The following is a 25,611-nucleotide window of genomic DNA, read 5'->3' on the forward strand; positions in this document are numbered from 1 at the left end:
TCATGTCTAAGGGTTTATATATCGGATACACTTCTAGGTTACCACGTAATTCAACATGGGGCGCTAACATTGAAATATCTTAATGGTATAATAAAAGGTGGATGAGATGAGTGTTCTTTCCCATGCTCCTGAAATGTGATTTGCAAAATGTTCAATTTCTTGAATGATTTGAAAAATCCACACAATTAAATGTGCACATTTTTTCAGTGGTGAGACTGTTGATCGTTGCTTGTGTGTGTGAAATGAAGCTGGTGAGGAAGTGCAACTCTCTTGCTTCTTGTTTTCTCTCCTCAACAGCAAATGCATTTTTATTCCCTCTGTTCAGTTGACAAGACAGCAACAATACAGATGATTGTCCATCCAGGTATTGTCACTGGCGACTGGAAACATCCAACTGTGTGGCCTACTCAGCAGAAAAAAAGGCGATTATGCATCAGAATACAGGCCATACTTGGCCTGCCTGAGCTCACCAGGGTTAAGTTTACAAAGTCATGTCTAAAGTCAGTTAACGGATCTGAGTTAAGGTCCTACATAGTGCCGAGCCACCTGTGTGATTTCAGATCTCCATTTCAACCATGTCTTTGTGCTCATACAAATAATGGCCATTTTCAGAAAAATCCAGTATGCCAACTCTCTGGGGAATTTATAATGTTGAGGAGGTGTATGATTTCTTCCCTTTAGCCTTGGATTATACATGTGGCTACTAGAAGTCCTCAATGTTCACAGTTAACAATTATAAAAAAAAAACAGGGATGTGGACATAAATAAAAGACAGAGCACAGCCCAAGAAAATAATATTTAAGTAGTCATATTTAAATTATTTTTGTAAATCATATAATTTTTAAGAGAGCAGAAACCTTTGATAATATAATTTGACTATGTATATATTGCCTAAAATGAAAAGCTTTCTATTATTACATGTATATTCGTGTATATTAAACTTACACCATCATATGATACGATTTGTATTATAAAATGGTTCAATTGTATGAATGGTGAAAATTTGTCACTGAAACAAGATCATTCAGAGAGATCAATATCATCTGATCAATGGCCTCACGCAGTTGGCGTGAACGAGCACGCACGACGCCCGCGTTCACGTACGACCTTGTTTTTGTTGATGTTTAATTTGAGTGCGGCTGCGCGCTGCTCAATGCTTTCGCCGTTGCTGACGCGACTTGGCAGGGGAAAAGAGTGTGTAAACCCTCTGGCAGTGGCTACCGACTCTGTCGAACAGGAATAGGCTGTACGGCTTGAGTGTAGTAGTATTTGGGAGGCTGAGACAGTAATTCAACGACAATCATAACCAGCGACTAACCAACCTCTCCCGTATGTGATCGCCCTTCCTCCTCGTCGGACGCTGCCAGCGAGGGCCAAGGAACAAAATAGCATATCGCCATTATATGATCCAGTGTCCAGCGTCACTTTTACCCTCCATGTGGGTGAGGGAACTGTGTGTATCAGATTATGGCGAGAAAAACAGTTAGCAGGAAAAGGAAGGCAGGAGAGCCCAAGGACCAACAACAGGTAGGCGGAAACCGGTGTGGATCCATATTAGCTAGGGTGTCAGTTATGTTAGCATGCTAACTAGCATTAGGCTAGCTAGGTTTAGCTGGTCTAAGCTAACGTTAAGGTCTGTCAGAGGCAACATATTTATGACATTTTAACAGATTATCATTTTACATTGTATTGACAAACATGGACACAACACGACGATGGCTGTCTTGTTTAAACGATACTAACGTTAAGTTACATTGTGTTTGTGTTTGAAAGTCAGTACCTGCTAATGTTACCATGGCGCTAGCCAACGGCAGTCCGTTGTCAATACGACGACTAGGTTAACGTTAGCCAAAGGGCTAGCTACCGCATCTTATTAGGGCTTTTATTTAATTCACGTTTAAATAACATTTTCACTGGTAGATAACACTGACAGGCCCTCGTTAGATTGGGGGTCATCACTTGTCACCCTTACTCACCATCTAACGTTAGAATAACGTCCATTATCACTGAAAACTGCTTTGCCTCGGAGTACGTTAGCTAGTTATTAGGCATCGGTGTAGCTAGCTATTGTAGCTAACGTCAACAGTAACGTTAACTAACAGTTAGCTAGCTAACCTTTATTCAGACTAACCGCAGATCGACTCGTCCGTGATAATGAAATGGACCTTTGCTGACAGCATTGCTATTCTGCGCGAACATCTTTCCCATAAAATCCAGTGGTTGACGCTATAAAAGATGCTTTGACTTAAACTTGTAACTGGTTGCAGGATCACTAGCTGTGCATTATAATATTGTAACGTTACGATCTGCTCTTACTGTATTGTTTATCAACAATATATAGACTTGTCTCTGGCATCTGGCCGCCCTTCCTTCACCAGTAGAATTAATTAAACCACGTCTATATTAACAGAGCTGTTTTTAATAGTTAATTAATCACATCAGACAAAACTATCAAAAAAAGACAGCAGATAGCACCACAGGTTTATTTGAGATCCACCGAATATAAATACTATTTGTATGTTTTTCCTGTGGCCCAGGACACAATTTACAGTGTGTATAAATTATGACGAGCCCATATTAGTAACAACACAATAGATAATCAGTCCAGTAATATTTTTAATGTTATTGTAATGTATTGTAAAATCAGATGCTTCTAGGAATGTAACAATTATGAAAATCAAAATACAAATACAGTGTGTGAAGATTAAAATCGGTGAGATGAATTGTGATATCAATCGTGGTATAAGACTTAAGTTTCACTTTTACAAAGAAAAGTAAATATGCATTGTTTTACATAGTTTATGCCATACCTCCACAAATAAAAAAAATATTCTATAATTTGAAAAAGAAAATATTGTGTAGGTTTTTGTCTAAGAAAAAAACTATTTTTTTTCCAGTCATAATTTGTCTTCAATCTCATTTAGTAAATAAAAGTGTTGAAATCATATCATGGGACTTCCCTGGTAGCTAAACCTTTAAAGGTGTGTGAGTGCATTAGAGACAGACAGCAATCTTGTTGTGTTCCTGACCAGTGACCGTGCAGTCTCGTAGTCTTATGGGGTCTACTGACTAACAATAGGTATAGTCTGTATCTTTATTGTAGACAGAAAATTATATTAGAATACCTGAGTGAGATGTATCAAGTTCAGTGCCTTTGTTTTCACTAGGCTTGTATTGACCCAGCCTGGTTGGTGTGCATGTGTGTGTTTTTGATGTAATACTCCCATGATCCACTAAGGCTTTTAAATCTGTACCAGTGAGCTCCAGAGATGTGTCCACAGTCTGCTGGGGGATGGGTAGGGCTCATCACACACAGTTTCTGATGTTGAACGAGGGAGGGAAGCTGAACAAGAAAAAGATGTGATGCAGTTCGATCATATTATTTTAAGCCTTATTAGATTTTTTTATTCATCTCATTAATGAACTCACATCTCCATAATTTTATGTAAAACACAATTCTTGATAGTCTCTGGGACATTTTGGTCTTGACAAGAGTCATGTGCTTTTCCCACAGAAAATCTTAAGACGCTTGACCTTTTTTTTCCCTCTCTTTCCACAGCTGGGCTGGTGTCAGGCACCACACAAGCGGAGCCGTGTTTCTTCTTCATCACGTCATGCCCAGCAGTGGTGGTGCAGTCGGCGCTCCGTGGTATGTGCCCTCCGGGGGCGGGAGTTCAGGCCTCAACAGCAGCATGAGTTGCGGCTCCAGCGGAGCCTACGGGGCTTTGCAGCCGGCAGGCTCCCTGGTATCCTCAAGGAGAGGGAGTTCTCTCTGGGGCGACTCAACAAGGTGTTTGCTTCACAGTGGCTCAACCACAGGCAGGTGGTGTGTGGGACCAAATGCAACACGGTGAGATGTCATTTTGTTACTAACCTGTGTTTATTGGTTAGGCATTCGTCTCTATATATTTTCAACACTTGGTGTTATTCTCAGAGTATTATAACTTAATCAGTAAGATTAGATGCTTTCAAATAATTCATAAACAGAAAACGGCAATTCTTAGATTATTGCAACTGTCATAACTAGGTGGTTTGCCTAAAGGTTGATATCAGAGTAAGTAGCACAATGCAAGTAACAGTCTTGCAAATTACTGTTTTTAAAGTCAGCAGGAAATCTCTTAAAGGGGGTGGTATATTTCCTGGGTGGCCTTTGCAGTGCAATGTAGTGTCGGTTCTTATTTTACTTGAATCTTAATGAGATGCCAAATTTATACAGGACAGAATTTCTTGGTGTAGATAAAGGTTCCCATTTTGGTGACCTCAAGAATCCATCCCTGTGTGTTGTCGGTGATGTAAGCCTACAAGGGTCATACACACTGTGAATGGGGCAGTTTGCTGTTTAGTGTAAAGGACTTTTTAAATGTTTTTATGGCATAGAAACGTTTCTTAAGTAAAAGGTTTTAATAGTAAACTCATTCCTGCTGTCGCGCGACAACGTGACGTCCAAATGACGTAGATCTCGCTGGCGCGCCAGCATTTTGGCCAGGTCGCGCACCACTCATTTTTTGTTTCAGCTGAGCGCGCCAAATCGGAAACAGGAAGATGGACGATCTGTACGATCCTTCAATGAACGAACACGGAGATGCCCAGAGGTGCCAGAATTCATGGCGAGAAATCACCATGAATGTTGGAAAAGAGGAGGCCATATGCTGGAAAATTTGGAAGAACCTCCGCGACCGATTTTGGGGAAAAACAAAAAACATTTTTCTTCTTCTAGTGCCTAGAGCCGGTAGTCGGTAGCCTTACCTCAGTTGCGACACCTCTGTTCAGGAGAAGACTGCAACTAGTGTCGTGACCACCACGCGCAAGTATAAATAGTTACGGCGCTCCCGTGACGTCACATTGTCGCGCTACAGGTCGGGAACGGCGAGTATACCGAAGCTTTAACACTTATCAGAACAACTCTGGCTCAGGACTTCTCTTTGTTTTAACTCCTGAACCCGGTAGGCTAACTGAATGTCTTTCCTTACTTTACCTGCAGCTTTTCGTAGCCGATGTCCTGACTGGGCAGATAACGCGCATTCCCATGCTGAAGGACAGGGAGTGTCAAGGTGGAGGCTCTGGGGTTGTGGGTGCAGTGGTGGCGGGGCGGCAGTACCACTCCACAGCAGGCTCTCGTTCCCGGATGGACCAGCAAGGCTGTGGGATCCATGCTATTGAGCTCAATCCCTCCAGAACGCTGCTTGCCACCGGAGGAGACAACCCCAACAGTCTGGCCATCTACCAGCTGCCCACACTGGACCCTGTTTGTGTTGGAGATGTAAGTGGTTTGGATCTGTTTGGATTTGGAAGGCTCTATTGGCAGAAATGGAATATGATATTCATAGATGTGTTTTCATTGGTGTATAATCCCCCGAATATAGGACTGTTGTGTTTTTGGTACCTTAGAATGAGCCCTTTCTATCTACAGAAGCCGTAGGTCGCTTTCCATGGAGGCCGCAATGTTGAACCTCTACAGTATCCCAGAAGGGAAAAAAACATATTCTGGCTCTACATAGAACCGTTTGCGTTTTTCAGAAATTCTTCATAAGGAATGTACCATGTCGTTTTCAAGGGGGTCCTCAACGACAGGAAGTACACAACTAAACCAAAAAATTTAGTTTGACAAAGATAGCAGCATACAGTTAATCCTGATATGACGAAAACACAAACAACAAAACAAAAAGGAGAAAAAAAACTAAACCAAAAGAAATGGTCAATATCAAGATCAGCTCATACTCCAAGCAGAGCATGAAAATGGATCATTCATTCACAGCCTAGAGTGGTACTATTAATGTCAGTAAATGCATTCGGGCAATAGAGTTACAAAACTTGTTTACACAACTATAAAGGCGTTGTTATGGACTAGTGGTCAATCGATATGGGTTTTTTAAATGACAGATGCCCATATTTAGAGAGCAGGGCTGCTGAAGGCTGATATCAAAACAAAGAAAAGTCATGTATAATAATATTCTATTCTAGAGGAAATTCAGGCATATGTTTACCGCACTGCACTAGATCTGAGTTTTAGCACAGGGCTCAAAACCAACCCCACCTTCCCAAAGAGGGGGAGTGCTAATATTGGTCCACAGCAGGCACACTGACAAGGCTGCCTGCAGACGTGTCTGAAGACATATTTTGTTTATCGGCCTCGAGAGAACAGACCTCGGCCAATGCTGGTTACTATTAAGGACCTGTATGACTGTGATTAAGAACATGTTCAATTGATCCTAAAATAAGAAGACAGGGCAATGGTGGTATGGTGGTTACCGGTCTGGGTTGTTTATTGCCTCACAACTGGAGATAACAATGTGGGTTGGTCCAAGAGTGAAATATGTCCTCAGCTATTGGAATGATTACAAGAACTTTATTGTCCCCAGTGGGTAAATTGTAATGGCTTTTGTGATTCCCCGACTTCTCATAAAATGCTACCGAACGTCCTTTCACAACAAGGTAACAGCACTAGTGATTAATTCCCACCAGCCTCAGCTGTATTCTGCTTTTAATCACCACTCACATCCAGTGCGCAGAATTAAGGATGTCCCGTTGTCCCAGGGACAATAAAAATAGCACCAGGGACACAAAGATACAGTGTCTGGGGCAATACTGTGAAAGTAGAGAAATTTATTATAACAAATTATATTGTTGGGTGTCCAAATTAGAAAGGTGTGAGGTGGCACCAGCATGTGGTCTACTCTGTGTCATGCATTTGCACACATACAATCATAGAGAGCGACCAGTTGATGACTTAGCAACTTTCTTGCTAGATTTAAATATTTTATATTTAAAGATTTAAATATAAAATATTATTCAAATATATTCTATTGTAATTCATTAATAATCGCAGTCCACGGCTCTTCTGCTAACAACTAAATATTGAAATAGTTAATAGTTTAGAGCGCATATTGTTCTCATATGAGTGATGTGTTACACAACGAAATAAACTTTAGAACAAAATATTAAATTATATATGTTTTTCTATCGTCTCACGATATATATTGCCCTGTAAGACGAGTTGTTTTGCTTTTTACATGGTTATGATTTGTTTTTCAGGATGGTCACAATGACTGGATCTTCTCCATAGCATGGATCAGTGACAACATGGCAGTTTCTGGTGAGTTGTCTGTATGAGTGGAACCGTGTGAATGAACACTGCTGTGTGAGCATTGGGCAGTGAGCAGAAGAGTGAGTGCCTGCGCAAGTTCTTTTTCTGAAGTCTGTGCCCTTTGCATACCCTGATGACAAACCTCCTTTGTTTTTCACTTTTGTGTTCAGGCAGTAGAAACAATCTGTAATTTCAATATGTTTTGTGCGTTCAAATTCCCAGGGTCCAGAGATGGCTCCATGGGCCTGTGGGAGGTGACAGAGGACGTAATGAGTCAGGCAGAGCGCAGTCAGAATGAGGAGTCTGTACCCTCCTACGCCCACATCTCACACCGTGCCCTCAAGGACATCCCAAAGGAGTACACCAACCCATACAACTGTAAAGTCCGTGCTCTGGCCTTCAACAACAACCATAAAGTAAGACTCATCCTGACACAGCTGTTGGGAAAACACATGATTGTGTTGTTGGTGAAATACTAATTTACTGGGTGTCAGCTTTTAGGAAAACAGGAAACTCTGAGCTTTATATCATTTTATAATAATAATATTGATGAGGGTTAATGGTTAATTGACTGAATGAAGCTAAAAAACAACAATTCTTAGTTTCAGGTGATCATACACTAATGAAAACATAATTATGAACATTATAAGGCTATTATATATACATTTTAGGAAGAAATGAGTGTTAGAAACATACTGCGCATACAGATGGCAGAGGAGTGAGTTATGCTGCAGGAGTCATCTGAAATCTTTCTGTGGATGTTTTGATGCCTCTTTTTTTTATGGCGTGAAAGTGGGTCACCAGAAGAATCGATTGTAACCAGCGTTCAAGCTAATCACTGCGGTGGTCTATGAAGGGAGAATCTGACAACTTCAACCCTATAGGGGAAGAGTATTTGATAGGAAAAAAACATGTTCTACGTGTTGTTTCTGGTTCCTCAGGTTACATCTTTTGTCTTCATATGTTCCCTTTTCAGGAACTGGGTGCTGTGTCCTTGGACGGCTATTTCCACCTCTGGAAAGCTGAGCACAACTTGTGCAAGGTAAATTACAACAAATAGGTTGACTAAAAGTCATTGTGTGATGCATTTTCTCTGCATTTTCTGTTCTAGGGTGATACATTCAACTTTGCTGCAAGTAGTATTAAATGTTCTTACATTGCCATTAGTTTAATGTGAGATCAGTTCCCCCCCCAATAAAAAATCCTCAAAATAGTAAATTCTTCATTCCTCACAGTATCTAATTTCTTGGATAGCTATGGAACTTTAAAGTGCACACTTGTATGTTCAAACAAAATGAAGGACTGTTCTTGACATAATTTCTACAACGGATATCCTTATTTAGTTCCTTTGTAACAATCAATGGTGTTTCCCCCTAGATACTGTCCACCAAGCTGCCTCACTGCAAAGAGAATGTGTGTCTGGCATATGGACAGGACTGGTCAGTGTACGCTGTGGGTTCTCAGGCCCATGTTTCCTTTCTGGACCCTCGGCAGCCTACACACAGCATCAAGTCCGTGAATTCTCGAGAGAGGGGAAGTGGTAAGTGATCTTTAACATCAGTAACATGGCAAGCTGACCTCCTTTTACTACTTAATTATTATTGTGCAATACTCATGTCAACTGGCTAAAAGAAATCTGTTAATAAGCCATATTTTAACAGTTGTGGCTATACTGTAATTTCTTTGTTTCTTAAATTTGTGTCAAAGCCTTTGTTGGGGAAGACTGTGGTCCTAAAACTCATGTAAGACCTAAGTTGGAAAGCACAAATGAGCAGGGAGGGTTGATGTGTACTCGCTCTTGAGAAGCTCTGTATTTAAGACATCAGTATCTGTGTCAACAGGGATCCGTTCAGTGAGTTTCTATGAGCACATTGTGACAGTGGGCACCGGCCAAGGTTCTCTTCTCTTCTACGACATCCGGGCCCAGAGATTCTTGGAGAACCCTTTGAATCCAGCTGGGGGGTACAGGAAGTGTCCAGGAGATGGCATCCTCAAGCTCACTACAGGGAAAGGCTGGCTGGTACACAATTTCTTCTATTCTTCTATTTGTCTATTATTAAATGCTCCTTTTTTTTTTGAAAGATGTAACCCTCCTCACCCATAACCTCCTGCTGTCCGACTCTTCTGCTCTGCTTTCAGAATCACGATGAGACGTGGAGGAGTTACTTCTCAGACATTCATTCTTTCCCCAACGCGGTGTACACCCACTGCTATGACGACTCTGGCACCAAGCTGTTTGTAGCAGGTGGACCGCTCTGTTCTGGCCTGCACGGGAACTACGCAGGACTGTGGAGTTAGCCTCTACGTCTCCTCCATCGCTCTATCACTACATCCTCGTCCAGATTTTTACTTAACCAGTCCCTCCATCCCTCTCCCTCTTCAAGTCTGTTGACACCACTGTCTTTGGTATCCCTCTTGTTCATTGAATTGTCGCTGTTTTGCTCACACGTGGACTCAGGAGCATGATCTTGCCCCCACCGTATCACGGCTTTGAATATTGTTGTTGTGTATCTTTGTGTCCACCATCACACCATCCCTTCTCCTCCAATTATTCCTTTGCTCCTTACACCTCAGCTACTCGGTTTTTTATATGAAAATGTACAAACAATTGACTAGTAATTTTCTCAAGAGCTGCGAAGTCTGCCACTAAGGAACTCAGAAGAGTTTTGAGAAACATTAAGAATAAAGTAATACATATTCTCATCATTTAAAGCATTAACATCCAACCCGCAGGGATTAGGCTACGGTCTTTTGCTGGCTTGTTTTTGTATGTAAGGATAGTGTTTACCGCTGCTTCCTCTGTGATAAACGACAGTGTCTTTGTGAAATAACCTGTGGAGTTTTCTCCAAGAAATTCCCTTTCTTTCTCTCACTGAAATGGACGGCAATAAAAAGAGAGGGAGAGAGGAAGAAGGACTGAAGATACAATAGATTTTGAAGGACTGAACCGGAGCGCAGTTTGACGTTTGATAGAGAATATTTACTGGTTGGAACAGCCCGTCCTGTCCTGCAACAATCACAAAGAACTTATGTCTTCTCCTGTCGGAAGTAAAACGAAGAAGCCAATCAAAATGGGACTTTGTGTTCATATTTTTTCTCACTGAGATGATGTAAAGGAGAAATATTAAGATTGCTAAATGCAGTGTTGTGTATGAATTAATCCCAACAAAAATGCGTATTTTATTTTTTGACTGTGTGGTTTGACAGGCATACTCCTGCTGATATTCTAATTAGCTTTATTTGTATTTATTTCCCCTTTTCTCTGTCACCTTTATTCGGTTGGTCAGGGGTGTTTATAACTGCTTCTGTTGAAGGATATCTCTTTTTGTCCTTTGCTTATGTTCCTGTTCTCTTTGACCAGATTGCTTTCAGCAGATTTGTCCATCGGTGGTGTTCAAATCCTGATTGTCACCCTTCTGGTGTCACTAGAGAATTTACCCTCAGATTTTGGTAACAAGTTAAGTATCATCAAATATGATGATTGATAGAGGAGCCTTTAATTACTGGATTGAACCCCCACCCCTCATGATACTGGGACTCCTCTGCAGGAACTGGGGAGAAGATCTATAGTAGCTCACTCTGATCTTCCCAACCATCCAGCAAGAGGGATGCAAGGAGAACTAATGAAAATGTTTACTCTACCATGAGTTTGATGCTGCAGGCACATACATTTGTTGTCACAGTTGTAAGACTTTCTTTTTTTCCTTTTTCTTTTTTTTTGTACCAAGGAGTGGGTGATTCTGCTCTTTTCCTTGTTTGGTAGAGGCAGGGTAGGCTTCAGTTAGGTTTTGCCTTCCTCAAGTCTTTCTGTGAAAGACTGCCACAGGCGATCATAGTTTTCCTTTTCTACAGTTTTCATGATAATGACAGATTGAAAAGAGAAACCCCAATTACGACCACAAATTGAACAAATAACCAACACTTTTAAAGTGTATTTTATATATAAATGTGTATATGTATGTGTAAAATACATAGGGACAATTGCATACATTTTTATGTATATGTCTGAGGAAGTGTGTGGATTGATCTGTCTACTTGGTGATGCCCTGTTTTTTTATACATGCCTCATGAATGTTTTTACAAATGACTGAATCTGAGGATATTGTAAGATATAAACATCTGGGGAAAAAAACAAGCTATTAAATCTTTAAAAAGAGTAAATAATAAAAATAAAATGTATATTGATGTAAAGTTTATTTTTTTCATGCTTGACATCATTTATCCAATTTAAAGATATCTTGAATTAAAGTCGGTCACTGCTAATTTAGATGGTGCCATTAGTAATAGCCAACCATATGGTAGACCATGTAGTCTACATTGTGATCATATATTGACTACTGACTACATCTTCAATAAGCACAAAAGAAAAAAACAACAACAAAAAGCATTTAGACATAAAAATCCAGCGTCTATCCTAATTGTCTGAGTTTGGTAGGGGGCTTTGAAGGTTAAGAAGTTGGCTGTGACCCGGGGAGGAGAGCATCTACCGCGGCAGCGCACGTCACGTGACCACCTTGTCTGCTGCTGGCTGAGTGAAGCGTGTTAGCAGGTAACAAAACACACAATTTTCGTTTGTTTTTCAACTTCGCTTTCTCTACTCCAACTCGTTTTAACCGTACACTTAACCGCGTTTTCGCCGAAATACTTGGTCGCCGGCTGCGTTGTTGTGCTTACACGGGGTTGTGAGGGATGTCTTTCGCAATTTTTCTGTTGTCTTGCTCCCCGGCGAGCAATGTCGGGATGGGATTGTGCTCCGCTGCGAGGCCTTTTTCTTTGGATTTAACTCCGCTATGTTTTGTTAGCTGGCTAGCCTGTCGTCTACACGTCGAGGACAAGCCTGGTGTAACAGCCACCACCGTCAGATAACTGTGAGGATCTATAAATACGCATACGACTTCAGCAAGGCAGTTAGACGATCGTTGGCTATCAACTTGGACCAGATTTAGATAGCATCGTTAGCTAGCTTCATCCCCACTGCATCGTTTGTTCGGTATCGACGGTGTAGTGTCAGCGTTAGCACGGTAGTCGCTAACTGGAGTTCATGCTAGCGAGGACAAAGGGACCCTAGTACCAAGAGCACCGAGTCGGTTAGTGTTGAGTCGAAAACGACGCCAGGAGAATCTGGTTTGTTTTCGACAGATAGACACATAATGTCAGCCGTTACCGACTAGTCCCGTATGCAGACTGAAAACATAAGTAACATAAGAGCGGCGGGCTAACGTTAGCACTGCTTCAAAACAACGGTCCGCTCGCTTTATTGGTGGAACGGAGTCTGGCTAATTGTCAGTTAGCCGTAACCGGGGGGATGCTAATATTAAATATTAATATTAAACACGTTTAATTTCACTGGTATTTAATTTGTCAATTATTTATGCCCGAATTCATGTGATAAACAATTGAGACGTGCAGAGCTACTGAATGATTGTTTTGTTGTTGTTTGTGTCTGTGACCGTCGATACTCGTACTTGTAATGATATGTTAATGTTTGATGTATTACATACATATAGCAGCCGCTGCCATGGGGTTTTTAGATACAAAAAAGATCTTTACATTTTTCACTGAAATTGCATTTAATCTAAATCCAGTTCGTCCTTTAGCTTTGTTCAGTCCAGCAGCCAATGGCAGCGGTGCATTTGTCAACGTCACTCAGACACTGTAAACTGGATTGCTATTGTTCTCTAACATAAAACAAATGGGTCAGTGGGGATATCTGTAGTTATTATTATAGTAATGGACACCGTAGTCAAAGTTTGCAATTCGAGTTGCATTACAAGGTATTTTTCATTACAATATATTGAGCAATCACCTTTTCCATGTATTTGCAAGTGCATAAATCTTTCTGTGTGTGTATAGTTATTTAATATGTGTTCCCTGTTTGCTACTGATAATTATTAGTGATTGGTTATGTGGTATCACATCCAGAGAGGTTCAAACTGTCCAGGACTTGATTGTCAAATACACACACTTTCAGCATGTTACTGCAGTAGTGTAATGTTTTTGTGTGTGTGTGTGTGCGCGTGTGTATATATAGTCTTAGACGCTGTAAACTATATCAGTTAGAGGGGATGTAGGGTCAGGGTGTATAGTGTTTGTTCTGCTTCACACACACTGTGGTCTGTACTGTTTGTAAGAGGACACTGGGTCGCTCTCCCTCCTTGACCTAGATTTTCAGCAAAGCTGTTCTGTCACCAGGCCAACTGTGTGTCTTACAGGCTCCATAAGGGCAAGATTCATGATTGTGCAATAAGACTTAGCTATGCTCACGACACATATTTCTGGTATTTAACACTTATTTCCTTCTATGAACTCACACAAGGGAGATTATTGAGGCTCTGTAACAACAATGCGAGCAAGCTGTGCGTGTGTATTTTGGAAATTACCAGTGGGTTTAAGAACTGTTGGTTGATGTCACTTATTCCTCCATGTGTCTTGTTTCCTTTGCAGATTTTTCTATTTTGTACATACAGAGTTTTGTATATACTGTATATGATGAGCTCGCTGGGCAGCGACAAGGCCCGGGTCCCTCGGGAAAAAGCGCTGCCTGCTGCCACTCACACATCACAACCACAGAAACAGATACAGGTGGGCAACCGCTACAACATGAACGTGATATACCTTAAAGAATAACTAAGCAAAGCAAAATAATGTATGTAAATATATGTATATGGGTATTTATTGGTGTATAGCCTGACACTCTCCCACAGACACTGCAGAGTTATTCTCTCGGAGCCGCTAACTTGGCTATTGCTACAACCAAATATCACACAGAAACATTTACAAACGGGCATAAATGTGCTCCATGTGAGTGTCAAAGCTCCAGCGGTGTTTATACTATAGACACGGAAATTCTGACGGTAGCTCATCATGGCTAGTAAGCGCCATTAGCTCTGAGTTACTAGCTTAACTAACGTAGCTTTGCTCGTGTTACAACTCAGGTACTACACAGAAACTTTTACAAATGGCCTTAAAAGTGGAGAGGTGTTTATGTTTGGCAGAACTGTTGTTCTTCTTGGATTGCTTTCAATTTTACAGGTGTACCTAATAAAGTGGACATACTGTGTTCTTCCCTTTTTCCTCCCGCTAACCAAACTTTTACCCGTTGGCTCCTGTGTTGCAGGCTACTGCTGAGCAGATCCGGCTTGCCCAGATGATCTATGACAAGAATGATGCTGACTTTGAGGACAAAGTTAACCAGGTGAGGAACACTTGGATCATTTCCAATTCAATACAAGGCTCATTGTCTTACTAGGTTGAGTCAGCGTGAACTGTCACATTCTTCCATGACTATATTACACTATGTGGACAATCTGCATATTTCATGCTATGAATGACACCTTGTGATGCTGTGACTTGTATTGTCATGTGTGGAAAAGCATTTTGTCATTTTTGACTCTTCTAATATGATTTGTGTTTGTTGCTTTCCCCAGCTGATGGAGGTGACTGGGAAGAACCAGGATGAGTGCATGGTAGCGCTCCACGACTGCAATGAGGATGTTAGCAGAGCCATCAACTTTCTCCTGGAGAGCACCTCAGACATGGTAAATTACATCATGTCAAATTTAATATCATCTTAAACTTCACCTGCTAAGCATCATTATTTTCCAACTATATTAATTTGCTCTTTGTTAGTGTGAATAGATTTCTTTTGCTAGGAAGACAGAATATGCAGCAGTCCTGTATGATTTACAGTATGTGATTTTAAATTTGGAGAACTTTTATGAGCACAAGGGTAATAACCACTGCATGAGCTGTGAAAATAAGTGAGAATAATCATTTATGCTCTAAGTTTCAAATTGCTCATGTGCTACCATAATTGAATAAACCTTTTGTCACAGTAAGAAAAGCACAGGTGTAGTTAATAACCTTAATAATGGCTGAATTCCATTTATCTCAGCTGGTTTCATGGTCCTGGTATTGTGCATGCTGGCTCACTGCTATAGCTTAAGACTCAAGTAGACTACAAGACTTTAGCGATCTCTGATGCTCACACCACAAAGCACTTGTTTGTGCTGTGCAGTGTTGGCATGTTGAGGTGAGGGTGCACAAACTACATTACAGATCTCAGACCAGGGCAGGAGAGCGTTTCTGGTGGCAAATGTGGTGTTGCTTACAGAACACCTAAAGTTGTCAGACCCAGGCAAGCTGCTCTTTAGCACAGATAAATTAAAAGGTCTCACGCTGCCACTATTTCCCAGTACCAGAAACGTCACCCATCCACACAGTCATTCCCTTCTCCAGATTAGGCAGACTAGACCCTACAATAGCCTATTGCCACGACTGATTGTTATTAATAAGTTATTTATATATTTTTTATTTTAGCCAATAGTGCACAGATATTCCATCAGTTTCTTCGCTTCCCAAGTCTTTGAATAGCTTCCTCCGTCTGAAGTGAGAATTTGTGTTGAAGTTGAGGTATCTGTATCATTATCCAAAAAAATTGAATGATACCCAGCCATAGGCATGTCACTGTCTCCATGACAGTTGTATGAAGTCTTTATTATTACTATGTGCTTGAAAACGCCATACATACTGATAGTTCATCCACGCAGGTGTTTTCACTTACTGAGCCTGATTAGACCTCTTGACAGGACTGTGGGAGTGTTTGATTGAGACTGTGTTTGAGTGACATCTCAATGACTCCTTTCTTATTTTGGTTGGACCTGTTAGGGCAGGAAGTGAAATCTTGTGACCTCACAAAATTCCTACTATAGCTCTACCCAACTTTAGACATGGTCTAACTAGCCAGAATAATTAAACACCTGTGCAGGTGTGTGGGGCCTTTTAATAACTTCAATAGGGGAGGGATGTAACTGTTAAACAACTGTTGACAACAACTGTTCTCTTTAGGATTTTAGGGATGCGTCAGAATGATCAACTAGCCAGTCAACAGGCCTTTTTTGATTTTTCCTCTTTCTATTTATTTATTCTTTATTGACGCAGAAGTTACCTAAACCCTGAACAATTTTATTCAATTTGTAATAAAGGTGGCATAATTTGTCACCATGCAGACTTTTTTAACCACTGTATGATTAGTACCATGTATACACAGGCTTTATAATAAAAGCGGCATATCCTTTGTCAGCGTTTACACAACAGGTATTCAGGTAGAGTACTGCTGTGTTCCAACAGCACTTGTAGCCCAAAACAAAATCACTGTAGTTTCACTTATAAAACGCATGTAAAGCAAAAGGCAAGCCATTCCCCAGCCTGTGAGGACAGCTGTATTGGTTAAAATAGAATATGATCTGTTGTGTCAGATGCATGTGAGATAGATGAGTGAAAAGCTGAAACACACTCTGTGTAGACAGCCTGTCAAGCTGCAGGTTGAGTGGAGTGACATAAAGTCCAGAAAGATATTCTTATATTCTCTATATCTCTGTTTGCCCCTTTTGCTTGTGTAACAACATTGTGTATATGTTGTTGAAAATAAATACTAGAAATAATTAACCGTTTTCACTTAATAAAACCCAGTATAATCAGTCTCTGAGCTGTTCTTTGACACATGGATATTGCCAACATTAGAGACTTTTAGCATGAAGGCAGTATTGTACACCATTTTCCTCCTTTTCTGCTCAGAGAGCAATGTCAAACAGGTTACCAAATGTCTGGCAAACACTTGGGTGTTGTTCTGCCTGTGTGTTGCGAGTCAGTCTGAGTGTTCCAACATTTCTGAAGAATACCAGCCTGCACAGATGGTGAGGAGAGGCTGTAGGGCAGGGCAACTCGCCAGACAGCTACCCATGGTGGTGTTTTGATTTCATGGAAATCCAAAAATAGCCAATAGCTGGTTTCCCCCCTTTACAAGGAAGTCTCTACTGTTATGGTATATGCTGCAACCCTCTGATTACATCTGCTTCTACTGTACTCTTAACCATCACATATAAATGGAATCAAGTAAGAGTAGGTTTAGCATAAGATAAGACTAACTGAAGTGACTGTATAGTTAACATCAGTCATTTTTATCTAGCATATTACAAGCCCTCACTGGATGTGTGTTGTCCTTGCGTAACACAGCTGCATAGTGCACACTTCAGTACATAAATTGGTAAAAAAAAAAAGCCTGTAATGCGTTTTTTTTTTTTTTGTAACTTGTTTTCTGTAGTGTTTGGTATAGTGTCTCTTTTGTCCTCTACACAAAATCCAGTTAAAATGTGGTCTTCAACTTACTGCAGAATGCCAGAGGCTACTTTTACATTATAGAACTGTAAAATGTCAATGAGGTGGAGGCAAAGAAATATATTTTTTTAAATTAAAGTTGCACTGCCTGCTTTGTTCACCAAATTGTTGTTGTTAATATCTTGTATTACCACTGGCTAGTGTTTTTAAGCACAGTAACTATATAGTTTGTCTTCCAATTACTGACTAATCCTGTGCCTTATTTTATTATTGCATGATTTAATTTATTCTTTCTGTATTTTTTCCTTTTCATTCCTGTTCTGTGTTTAGACCTCATGGGAGACTGTAGGGAAGAAGAAGCCCCTGGTGAAGGAGGGTCCATCAGAAAGCAAGGAGAACAAGGAGAACAGGGAGAAAAAAGGAGAGAGGGAGGTTAGCAAGGGTCGCACGGCGGCCAACCGCAAGGGCAAAGCGGCCAGTCGCAGCCGACAGGGTACGCAGTCTAAACTTCACATTCATTTAAATCTACTTCAGAGTCCCCTGTCTCTTCTGTAGCTTCTCAGTGTCATGTTTGATTACCTCATACTGTTACTGATTTGGTTTCTTGTCTTATGTTTTTGCGCATGTGTGTTTGTACACGTCCAGCACGTCCAGAGGAGAATGGTGTGGAGGTGACACCAGTGGACAGAGGTTCAGATCGAGGTCGGAGGCTCAGAGGTGGCCGAGGTGAGCAGATGCCCATTTAAACACAGTCAGTACGGTGGGCGTGAGTGGTTGTTGTTGACCTTTGTGTAAATGTTATGCAGGATCTGGAGGTGGAGGTCGAGGTAGAGGGAGAGCACCAGCTGGGAGCCGGTTCTCAGCTCAGGGCATGGGGTAGGGTTGAAACAGACACACACATTCATGGGGGTTTTCACAGACATCTAGGTGTAAATTAATTGGTATCAGAGTGGGTTTAAGGCCAGGAAAACAAATTATGTTTGTTTGGATGACTCATTTGTCTCTTTCCCAGGACCTTCAATCCTGCGGACTATACCTCAGAGGCTAGGACAGGGACCACACAATCTGAGGTGTGGGACACGGTGGCCAACAACACCACAGATGGGACAGGTGAACTCTCTCGGAGTAAATATTGCCACTCTTTACCTGGAAAGACAGTTCTGTGCAAACAGTACTGTGTAGCCTTCTAGTCTATGCACATGTACATAAGCAACAGGCATCCTGCCTCTCGTTAACCTGATCCCACCTGTATTTTAACTTTGTGACTCATCATTGGTTGTCCTCTAGTTGCCTGGAGGAGTACTTTTGAAGACTGGGCTGCTGAGGACTGGAGTGAGGATGTTAGTGTGAGTTGACACAAATGGTAACAGATTACAGGATGAGTCACAATGTTCTGGTGTATATTTAAAACACTGTTTTTATGTGTTCTTGCAGCTCTCCGAGACCAAAGTGTTCACCTCCTCATGTGCACCTGCTGCTGAGAATCACATCACACCTGGGCAAAGGTAAGTAACTGTCTGACTGTAATTTCACTTAATTACCAACTATTTTGTGCAACAAAGAGCTCTGTACTTTGAGTTCTGTCTATTCAGAACGTCTGTTACATACTGTAAATGTACAGTAAAGTATATTGGCAATGGAAAATCAATGCCATACACAATTTACTTTTACTTTGATATAACATTACATCTGCAACTTGGTGTCCTGCAGGGATTTTCTAATGGACTTTACCAACTGTTTTCTGTTTCAGTCTGGACCTCGCCTCTCTGCTGCAGAAACCTGTGGGTGGAGGAAGAGAACCACCTTCCTCCTCTTCCTCTCAGGGTCTGGTCTTCACCAACTCCCACCACCACCAGCCGCAGCAGCAGCAGCAGCAGCAGCAGCAGCAGCAGCAGCAGCAGCAGCAGCAGCAGCAGCAGCCGCCACCCCCCAGCCGCAACGCCACCAGTAGCACAAGCTACGCTCATGCTGCTCTGGTAAAAAAAAAAAGTTACTTTTGACCTTCATCTGTTGCTTCCCAATAAATACATACACAGAAACAAAGACAGATTATTGCACTCTCTCCTTCTGTCTGTGCCAGTCATCAGTTCTGGGAGCTGGTTTTGGGGACTTGGGCCAAGCTAAAAGAACTCAACCCAAGCGCTGGAGCTCAGATACTGGAACAGCTGAAGGGTCCTGGCTTAGGTCCTCTACCCTCATCCCAGGCTGCACCTCCTGTTAGCACCCAAGGAAGCAACACCTCCATTGGCCGACTGCCAGGCCTGGGAGCACCTGTACCTCCACCCTCCTCATCTAGCTGGGACATAAAGGCTTCAGAATCCAATGCCACCTCGCTGTCCTCACAGTTCAGCCGTAAGTGTTCAAGTAGGACGGTCATGGTGCAGCCATGCTAGTATGTCTGTTTTTCCCACGTGTTAATGTAGGCATGCTTTGGTGTGTGTCCGCAGGTGAGTTTGGCCTGCAGCCAGAGCCTTCTCTTGTGCTAAGCCAGCTGGTTCAGAGGCACACAGGCCCCTCCTTGCCTCTGGCACGTCAGCCCAGTCCTCCATCACAACAAGTGCCCCCTGCTTCAGCCTCGCCTGCTCCCCAACACGCCAGCACACCAGCACAGGCAGGCCCAGTGATGGCTGCTGCTGGTGCTAAACTTCCTGCCCCCGGCGCAGGGCTGGACCCTCAGGGCAGCAGTACACCACAACAGCAACGGGCGCAGCTCAAAGGCCCAAAACGAAGGATACCTCCCACATCGAAGGTACATGATGGTTGTTGATGGACAGAAGGTTGCGATTACAATTGGATGTGGTCTTTTTAACTACAGAGTTTTCAGTCTAAAACCTCTGTCTGTAATTACCAAGTACAAGTAGTTAGATTAATTAAATATTGTGGTCCTGAAACTTGACTGTGTTCCCTCGCACTTGGCAGATCCCCTCCACAGCGGTAGAGATGCCAGGCTCGGCTGACGTTCCTGGGCTAAACCTCCAGTTTGGAGCTCTAGACTTTGGCTCGGAGTCGGCATTGCCAGAGTTTGGAGTTGTGGACAATTGTGTGAGCGCAGCGTCCAGGGAGTCTACGCCGGCCCCTGCCTCTGCACCACCTGCACCGGGACCAGGGACACAGAGCCAGACAAGCCTGTACTCCAAACCGCTCAGGTACTGTCACTGCTGACAGACTAGTTACATCTTTTTAGTATATAGTATTACAGAAACTGCGCATTTGAAGAGTTCTGAAACGCTACAGATCAGGTCATCAGAGACCAATGCAGATGTTTTAGAACAAAGATCTATGAATGATTCATAATGTTTATGAACAGACAGCATCCTTTATTTCTTAATATAACAAATGTTTCACTTTAATTCCTCATCTGGCCTATTATTTATCTTACTTTGTTCTTCTCTCCCTGCTTCATCTTGCAGTGAGTCACTGGGCAGCCCTCTCTCTGTTGCCCTGCCTCTCCCCCGCTCCTCATCAGAGCCAGTATATCACTCCTCCTCGGTGGCATTGCCCAGCCTCACTTCCTCCTCATTAGGGACTGCCAACTCCACCAATCCGCCCTCCTCTTCCTCGGCAGCCTCCACTAGCTCCTCCTCTGTACCCTCCTCCTCCCACTTTTCCACAGTGGGGGGAAGCTACGACGGGACCATGCCCCCTCACACACGACTGGCCTTTTCCCAGAGCAAAGAGGCCACGGGGCCAGTCATGGTGGGTAGAAAGAGCAGACAGAAATGTTCATCCTGCCTTTTTTTTTAGGACTTCAGACCTTTTTGTAGTTGACTGATCTGAGAAAGCATCCATCCGTGTCTGACCATGTGAACATAAAGGTTGTTTAATCATTTGCTTTCAAATTAGATTCATTTAACTCTCTTGCCAGCAGTTCCATACCAGAAAATATTCCCATAGCCCCTTTAGACAACCCTCTTAACCCATCATCAAACATGATAGGAAAAACATGACTTCTGTTTAGGTTTGATCTTCACTTTTTTTATATGGGAAATAGTCATCCCACAAAGTCCTGTTTGCATTGTGCGTGTTTTTTACACAGATATGGTAATGATCTTGATCTGTTATCAGTATATGCAAACACACTGCTGTGTTTTCTTTATCACCAGAATGGTCTGAACGGTGTAAGGACCTCTGCTGCTCTAGACAGTAAGATATCTACTGATTTATTTGTTCAGTGCATGCTTTTCTATTGTAACTGCTGTTGCTCTGTTATCTTGAGTCTATAACAAATAACGACCCTTTTCTGTCTTAATCCTCTCAGCTTCATCTGCGTCCTCCACACCAAAGCCAGAGTCGCCGTCTCTGAACATCAGCAGCAACGGCCCCTCGGTACCCTCCTCCCACTTAGCCTCCACCCTGCCTGCACACAACTCCGCCACACTCTCCAGCCTGGCACAGGATCTGCCCTCAGCAAGCCAGCTCAACTCACTCAACAGGTGACGCAGTTGAATTTACTAACTTTTTAACCATGTCTGGCCAGCCTGAATTTTCTAGACAGTGCAGACTAGTCAGTGCCTGTTGCTGCCACCTGTATATTTTATAACGGAAATGTATTTATGAATACATAGTTATACTCTATACTCTCTTGATTCCAACAAAAACTAAGCATAGTAATTAAACTGAGGAGAGCAGCAGTGTACATACACTGATCATTCCTCTTTGCCTTTATTCTACAGCCACATCAGCAGTCATTCCTCAGTTTCAGCTCTGGCCTCCAGCTCTCACACTGTAAGTACCTGTCCTGTCTTCCACAAGCATGACGGTTTAAACCTTCTGAATCTGATTGTATGACTATGTGCAACCAACTGAATCTGTTAAATGCCTCAATGTGTGTGGTTTCAGCATTATCTGTAATTCATTACACGCTACCGTTAATACAAGGAGCTCTCAACAGCACTTTAAAACTCTAAAGAGAGAACAGGATGAATCCCGAACATATTGTACCTACTTAAATTCCAGTTGTACTTTCAAATGGCGGACAATGTCTGCCTTTGGTTTTTTTTTATTCTGTTTTATGAGCTGACTCTATAAAATATGATTTATATTACTGATTCACAAAGCTCACACTATGAAAATATGGACCCGTGCTACCTGGGTGTTCACACTGTAGTTAAGGTTGAACTCCTGATCTGCAGTGTATATAAATGCCAGTACACACAGAGTACACGCATGCATTACCAAATGAAATCTGAATAGAGATTTAACTCCTTTATCTCCCTTTGGTCCCTTTCCTCAGTACACCAGTGTTGACAGCAGCAGCATTAGCTCCCTGGCCCCCTCCTCTGGCTCTTACACATCATCGCAGCCCTCGGCCTCAGCACTCCACTCAACCCACAACAGCAGCAACAGTAGCAGCGGAATCAGCCACCTGGCCAACATGCCCCACATGCCCCACATGGGCAACAACATGAACAGCACAGTTGGTGGAATCGCTGGCACCAGTGGACTTCACTCTGTTGCCACCGCCGCCACGACAGCGCTGGGACTTGGCTCCAATGGAGCTACTGCCACGTCCAACCTCTCTGCACCAAGGACCACACCTCTGCTCTCCTCCTCCACTGGTACACACACACACACATCTCAGACACTGGGGATTTTACCATGTGATGGGGTTGTCTTCACTCACTGTTGTGCCCCAATGAAGATGAACTGTTGCTGTTTCTTCACATGAAAGGAAGTGATGGTTGTTGTATCATTGTATTGTCAGGTAAAGCTCCTCCTAACCTGTCCCAAGGAGTGCCTCCTCTGCTGCCCAACCAGTATATCATGGGCCCAGGGGGGCTGCTGCCAGCATACCCAGTGAGTAGCTCTTTATTTTAAAACAGCAAGCACAAAACTTGATAGCTGTGAATCCCATGTATTCAGTCCCTTCAATTATTGTATACAAGTTTTTCTAGCTGACCGTACCTGTTCTTTGTGTTTTGCAGCAGATCTATGGCTACGAGGACCTCCACATGCTCCAGTCCAGACTGCCAATGGTGAGCCTAATCGCCACACTCTTAGAACAGCTCTTCACTTCTTCTCTAGCCTCACTACTCAAAGAGTTTTAGCTAGTTTGGTTGTCATGTTGCTCCTCTCCTGATCCTCTTCTGTCCCTTTAGCCCTCTTTGCAGGATTACTATGGAATCACATTCCCTGGCCCCACAGCGACTCTCTCTGGCAGAGATGGGAGCCTAGCCAACAACCCCTACTCAGGTAAAGCACCTTCACCCTTTGCTGCTCTTGTTGAAAATCCTGTGTTTGTTCTCCCTTTGACACCTCCCCCATTTTTTCAGGTGAAGTCACAAAGTTTGGCAGGAATGACTCCACCTCCCCAGCACCCCCCACAAGCCTGGCGGCCCCACAGCCTCCCCAGGGCCAGAGCCAAGGACAGAACCAGGCTCAGCCTCAGCCTCCTCAGGCCCAGCCTCAGCCCCAGGGCCAACCGCAACACCACAGCAGTCAGCAGGCTTTTCTGCCTCCAGGCTACAGCTACACAGGCCTGCCTTACTACCCCGGTGTGCCCGGTGCTGTACCCAGTGCTGCTGCCTTCCAGTACGGCCCCACCATGTTTGTTCCTCCCGGGGCCCCGGGACCAGCCTCAGCAAAGCAGCACAGTATGGGCCTTGGTCTGGGAAACCCCTCGGCTAGCCCCTTCCAGCAGCAGACACAGCAGCAGCCCAGCGGTTATGGCCAGCACACCTTCAGCTCAGGTTAGTGAGCACACCAGTTAATTTAATTTAAATTTAATGTTTGTTGAAGTTAATTTGATTTGAGTTATGAAATCCTAAATTATTATTAGTATTATTATTAGTATTATAGGTATTAGTATTATAAGTATGAGTATTATTATTATTATAATAATATGTGGAATTTCTTGTATGGGAAATGGTGTGTATTGAACTCTGAGGTTGATGTTTTCTTGTCCAGGGTATGAGGAGCTGACAGCGGGGCCAGCAGGAGTGGACTACAGTAAAGGATACAACTCCTCCTCACAGGCACAAGCCAAATCTGCTGCTACTGGGCCCGGTAAAGGTAAGAAAAAGCACTCACTGTTTCTACCATCTTAATTTGGGTTTGAAAAGTTGTTTGGAATTACAATGTGTAAACATTGTTGCTGTCATCTTGCTAGGCGTCTCAGTAACGTCCAGTAACTCGGGTGTGCCAGACATCAGTGGAAGTGTTTACAATAAGACCCAGGTGAGCCTCAAAGACCTCAACGCCCCACCTACCCCGTTGTCTCACTGTATAGTTTGTGTTTACATAAATATAAATATATAGGTATGTTACATTTGTCCTTTATCCTCCATCTGCAGTCTTTTGATAAGCAGGGTTTCCATGCGGGGACCCCTCCTCCCTTCAGCCTGCCATCAGCACTGGGGGGTCCAGGGCCTCTCAACCCTGGAGCAGCTCCTGGAGGCTATGCACCGGCCCCATTCCTTCACATCCTGCCTCACCAGCAACCACACTCACAGCTGCTGCACCACCATCTAGCTCAGGATGGACAGGTAACACTCGCAGATATTATTCAGCAGTTTCACAGATGAGGGTTTCTCAGATGTTTTACACGTACGTCTTTCCGTGTTCAGGGTGGTCCCAACCAGCGGGGCCAGTCCAGCAGCATGCAGCAGAAGAGCCAAGTTAACAAGTCCAGCTACGGCAGCTCCCCGTACTGGGCCAACTGAGATGGCTACAATTATGATGTGCGTGTGTGTGCATGGACAGACACCAACACACAGCACCACACCTGCGTATCTGACTGATGAAATCATAGAGGGACAAACCATTTTACAACACAAGCTAAAACACACACACACTACCACCACCCCCCCTCCCCTTTGCTCTGTATATCCCCTTTTCAAATTTATGGCTGTTGTATGTAAAATATATTTATGTATGTATTTATACAGTATATATGTATTGGTAGGACATAAAATGTGGTTTTCTGCATTTTGTTTTTATTTTGAAGGACATTTTATTTCAAAAAAATGTGGAAAGACGAGAATGCTAAATCATGGAGATGAAGTTGGTGAATATACTTGAACACAAGCATCTTGTGATGTGGATTTTTTTGTATGCATACATGAATTGAGAATGATGTACATAGATTCTACACATCATTTTCATGGCAAAGGCCTTTTTTTATTTTAGAGGAAATACGTTTTTGTAACTTTGGTCTCCCGCATCTGTGAATCCTTATATTGGGGGTGACTTGAGTTGATAGCTTGACTTTTCTTTTTGCCCCATTTCCCTCCATCTGTCTCTCATTCCTCAACTCTTACTAGTTGGCTGATTTCATCAGCCAGGCCTTGGATTTGATGTCATTTTAACATTGGTTTAATCCTTGTTGTCCAAATTAAAAGTTATGAACAGTTTGTATGGGTCTGGCATCAATATTTACACATTCAGGCCCACAAGGTTCATGCACATTCAGT

At 42.8% G+C, this 25,611-nt stretch overlaps 2 protein-coding genes across 2 annotated transcripts; both read left to right on the top strand.

Annotated features, from left to right (window-relative positions):
• Window positions 1–1,111: 1,111 nt before the first annotated feature.
• Window positions 1,112–11,280, top strand: dcaf12 (DDB1 and CUL4 associated factor 12). The gene is made up of 9 exons (XM_051416057.1): window positions 1,112–1,527; window positions 3,560–3,850; window positions 4,982–5,260; window positions 7,033–7,093; window positions 7,307–7,500; window positions 8,061–8,126; window positions 8,462–8,624; window positions 8,926–9,104; window positions 9,224–11,280. Exons 1-9 carry the CDS (start codon window positions 1,468–1,470, stop codon window positions 9,380–9,382), a joined length of 1,452 nt encoding a protein of 483 aa, XP_051272017.1. The 5' UTR covers window positions 1,112–1,467; the 3' UTR covers window positions 9,383–11,280.
• Window positions 11,281–11,777: 497 nt separating this feature from the next.
• Window positions 11,778–25,551, top strand: ubap2a (ubiquitin associated protein 2a). Its single transcript, XM_051416041.1, is given in 28 exon segments — window positions 11,778–11,952; window positions 13,529–13,666; window positions 14,202–14,279; window positions 14,512–14,622; window positions 17,531–17,693; window positions 17,846–17,926; window positions 18,007–18,076; window positions 18,213–18,310; window positions 18,488–18,546; window positions 18,635–18,705; window positions 18,951–19,176; window positions 19,281–19,334; window positions 19,336–19,552; window positions 19,648–19,949; window positions 20,120–20,346; window positions 20,611–20,896; window positions 21,304–21,343; window positions 21,459–21,633; window positions 21,874–21,925; window positions 22,434–22,758; window positions 22,905–22,996; window positions 23,125–23,175; window positions 23,299–23,392; window positions 23,473–23,889; window positions 24,107–24,211; window positions 24,309–24,376; window positions 24,493–24,684; window positions 24,766–25,551. Coding segments are annotated over 27 exon segments (3,846 nt in total). The 5' UTR covers window positions 11,778–11,952; window positions 13,529–13,570; the 3' UTR covers window positions 24,862–25,551.
• Window positions 25,552–25,611: the final 60 nt, after the last annotated feature.

The sequence above is a fragment of the Dicentrarchus labrax genome, unplaced genomic scaffold (genome assembly GCF_905237075.1).
Source record: "Dicentrarchus labrax unplaced genomic scaffold, dlabrax2021, whole genome shotgun sequence".
In the NCBI taxonomy this organism is placed as follows: domain Eukaryota; kingdom Metazoa; phylum Chordata; class Actinopteri; family Moronidae; genus Dicentrarchus; species Dicentrarchus labrax.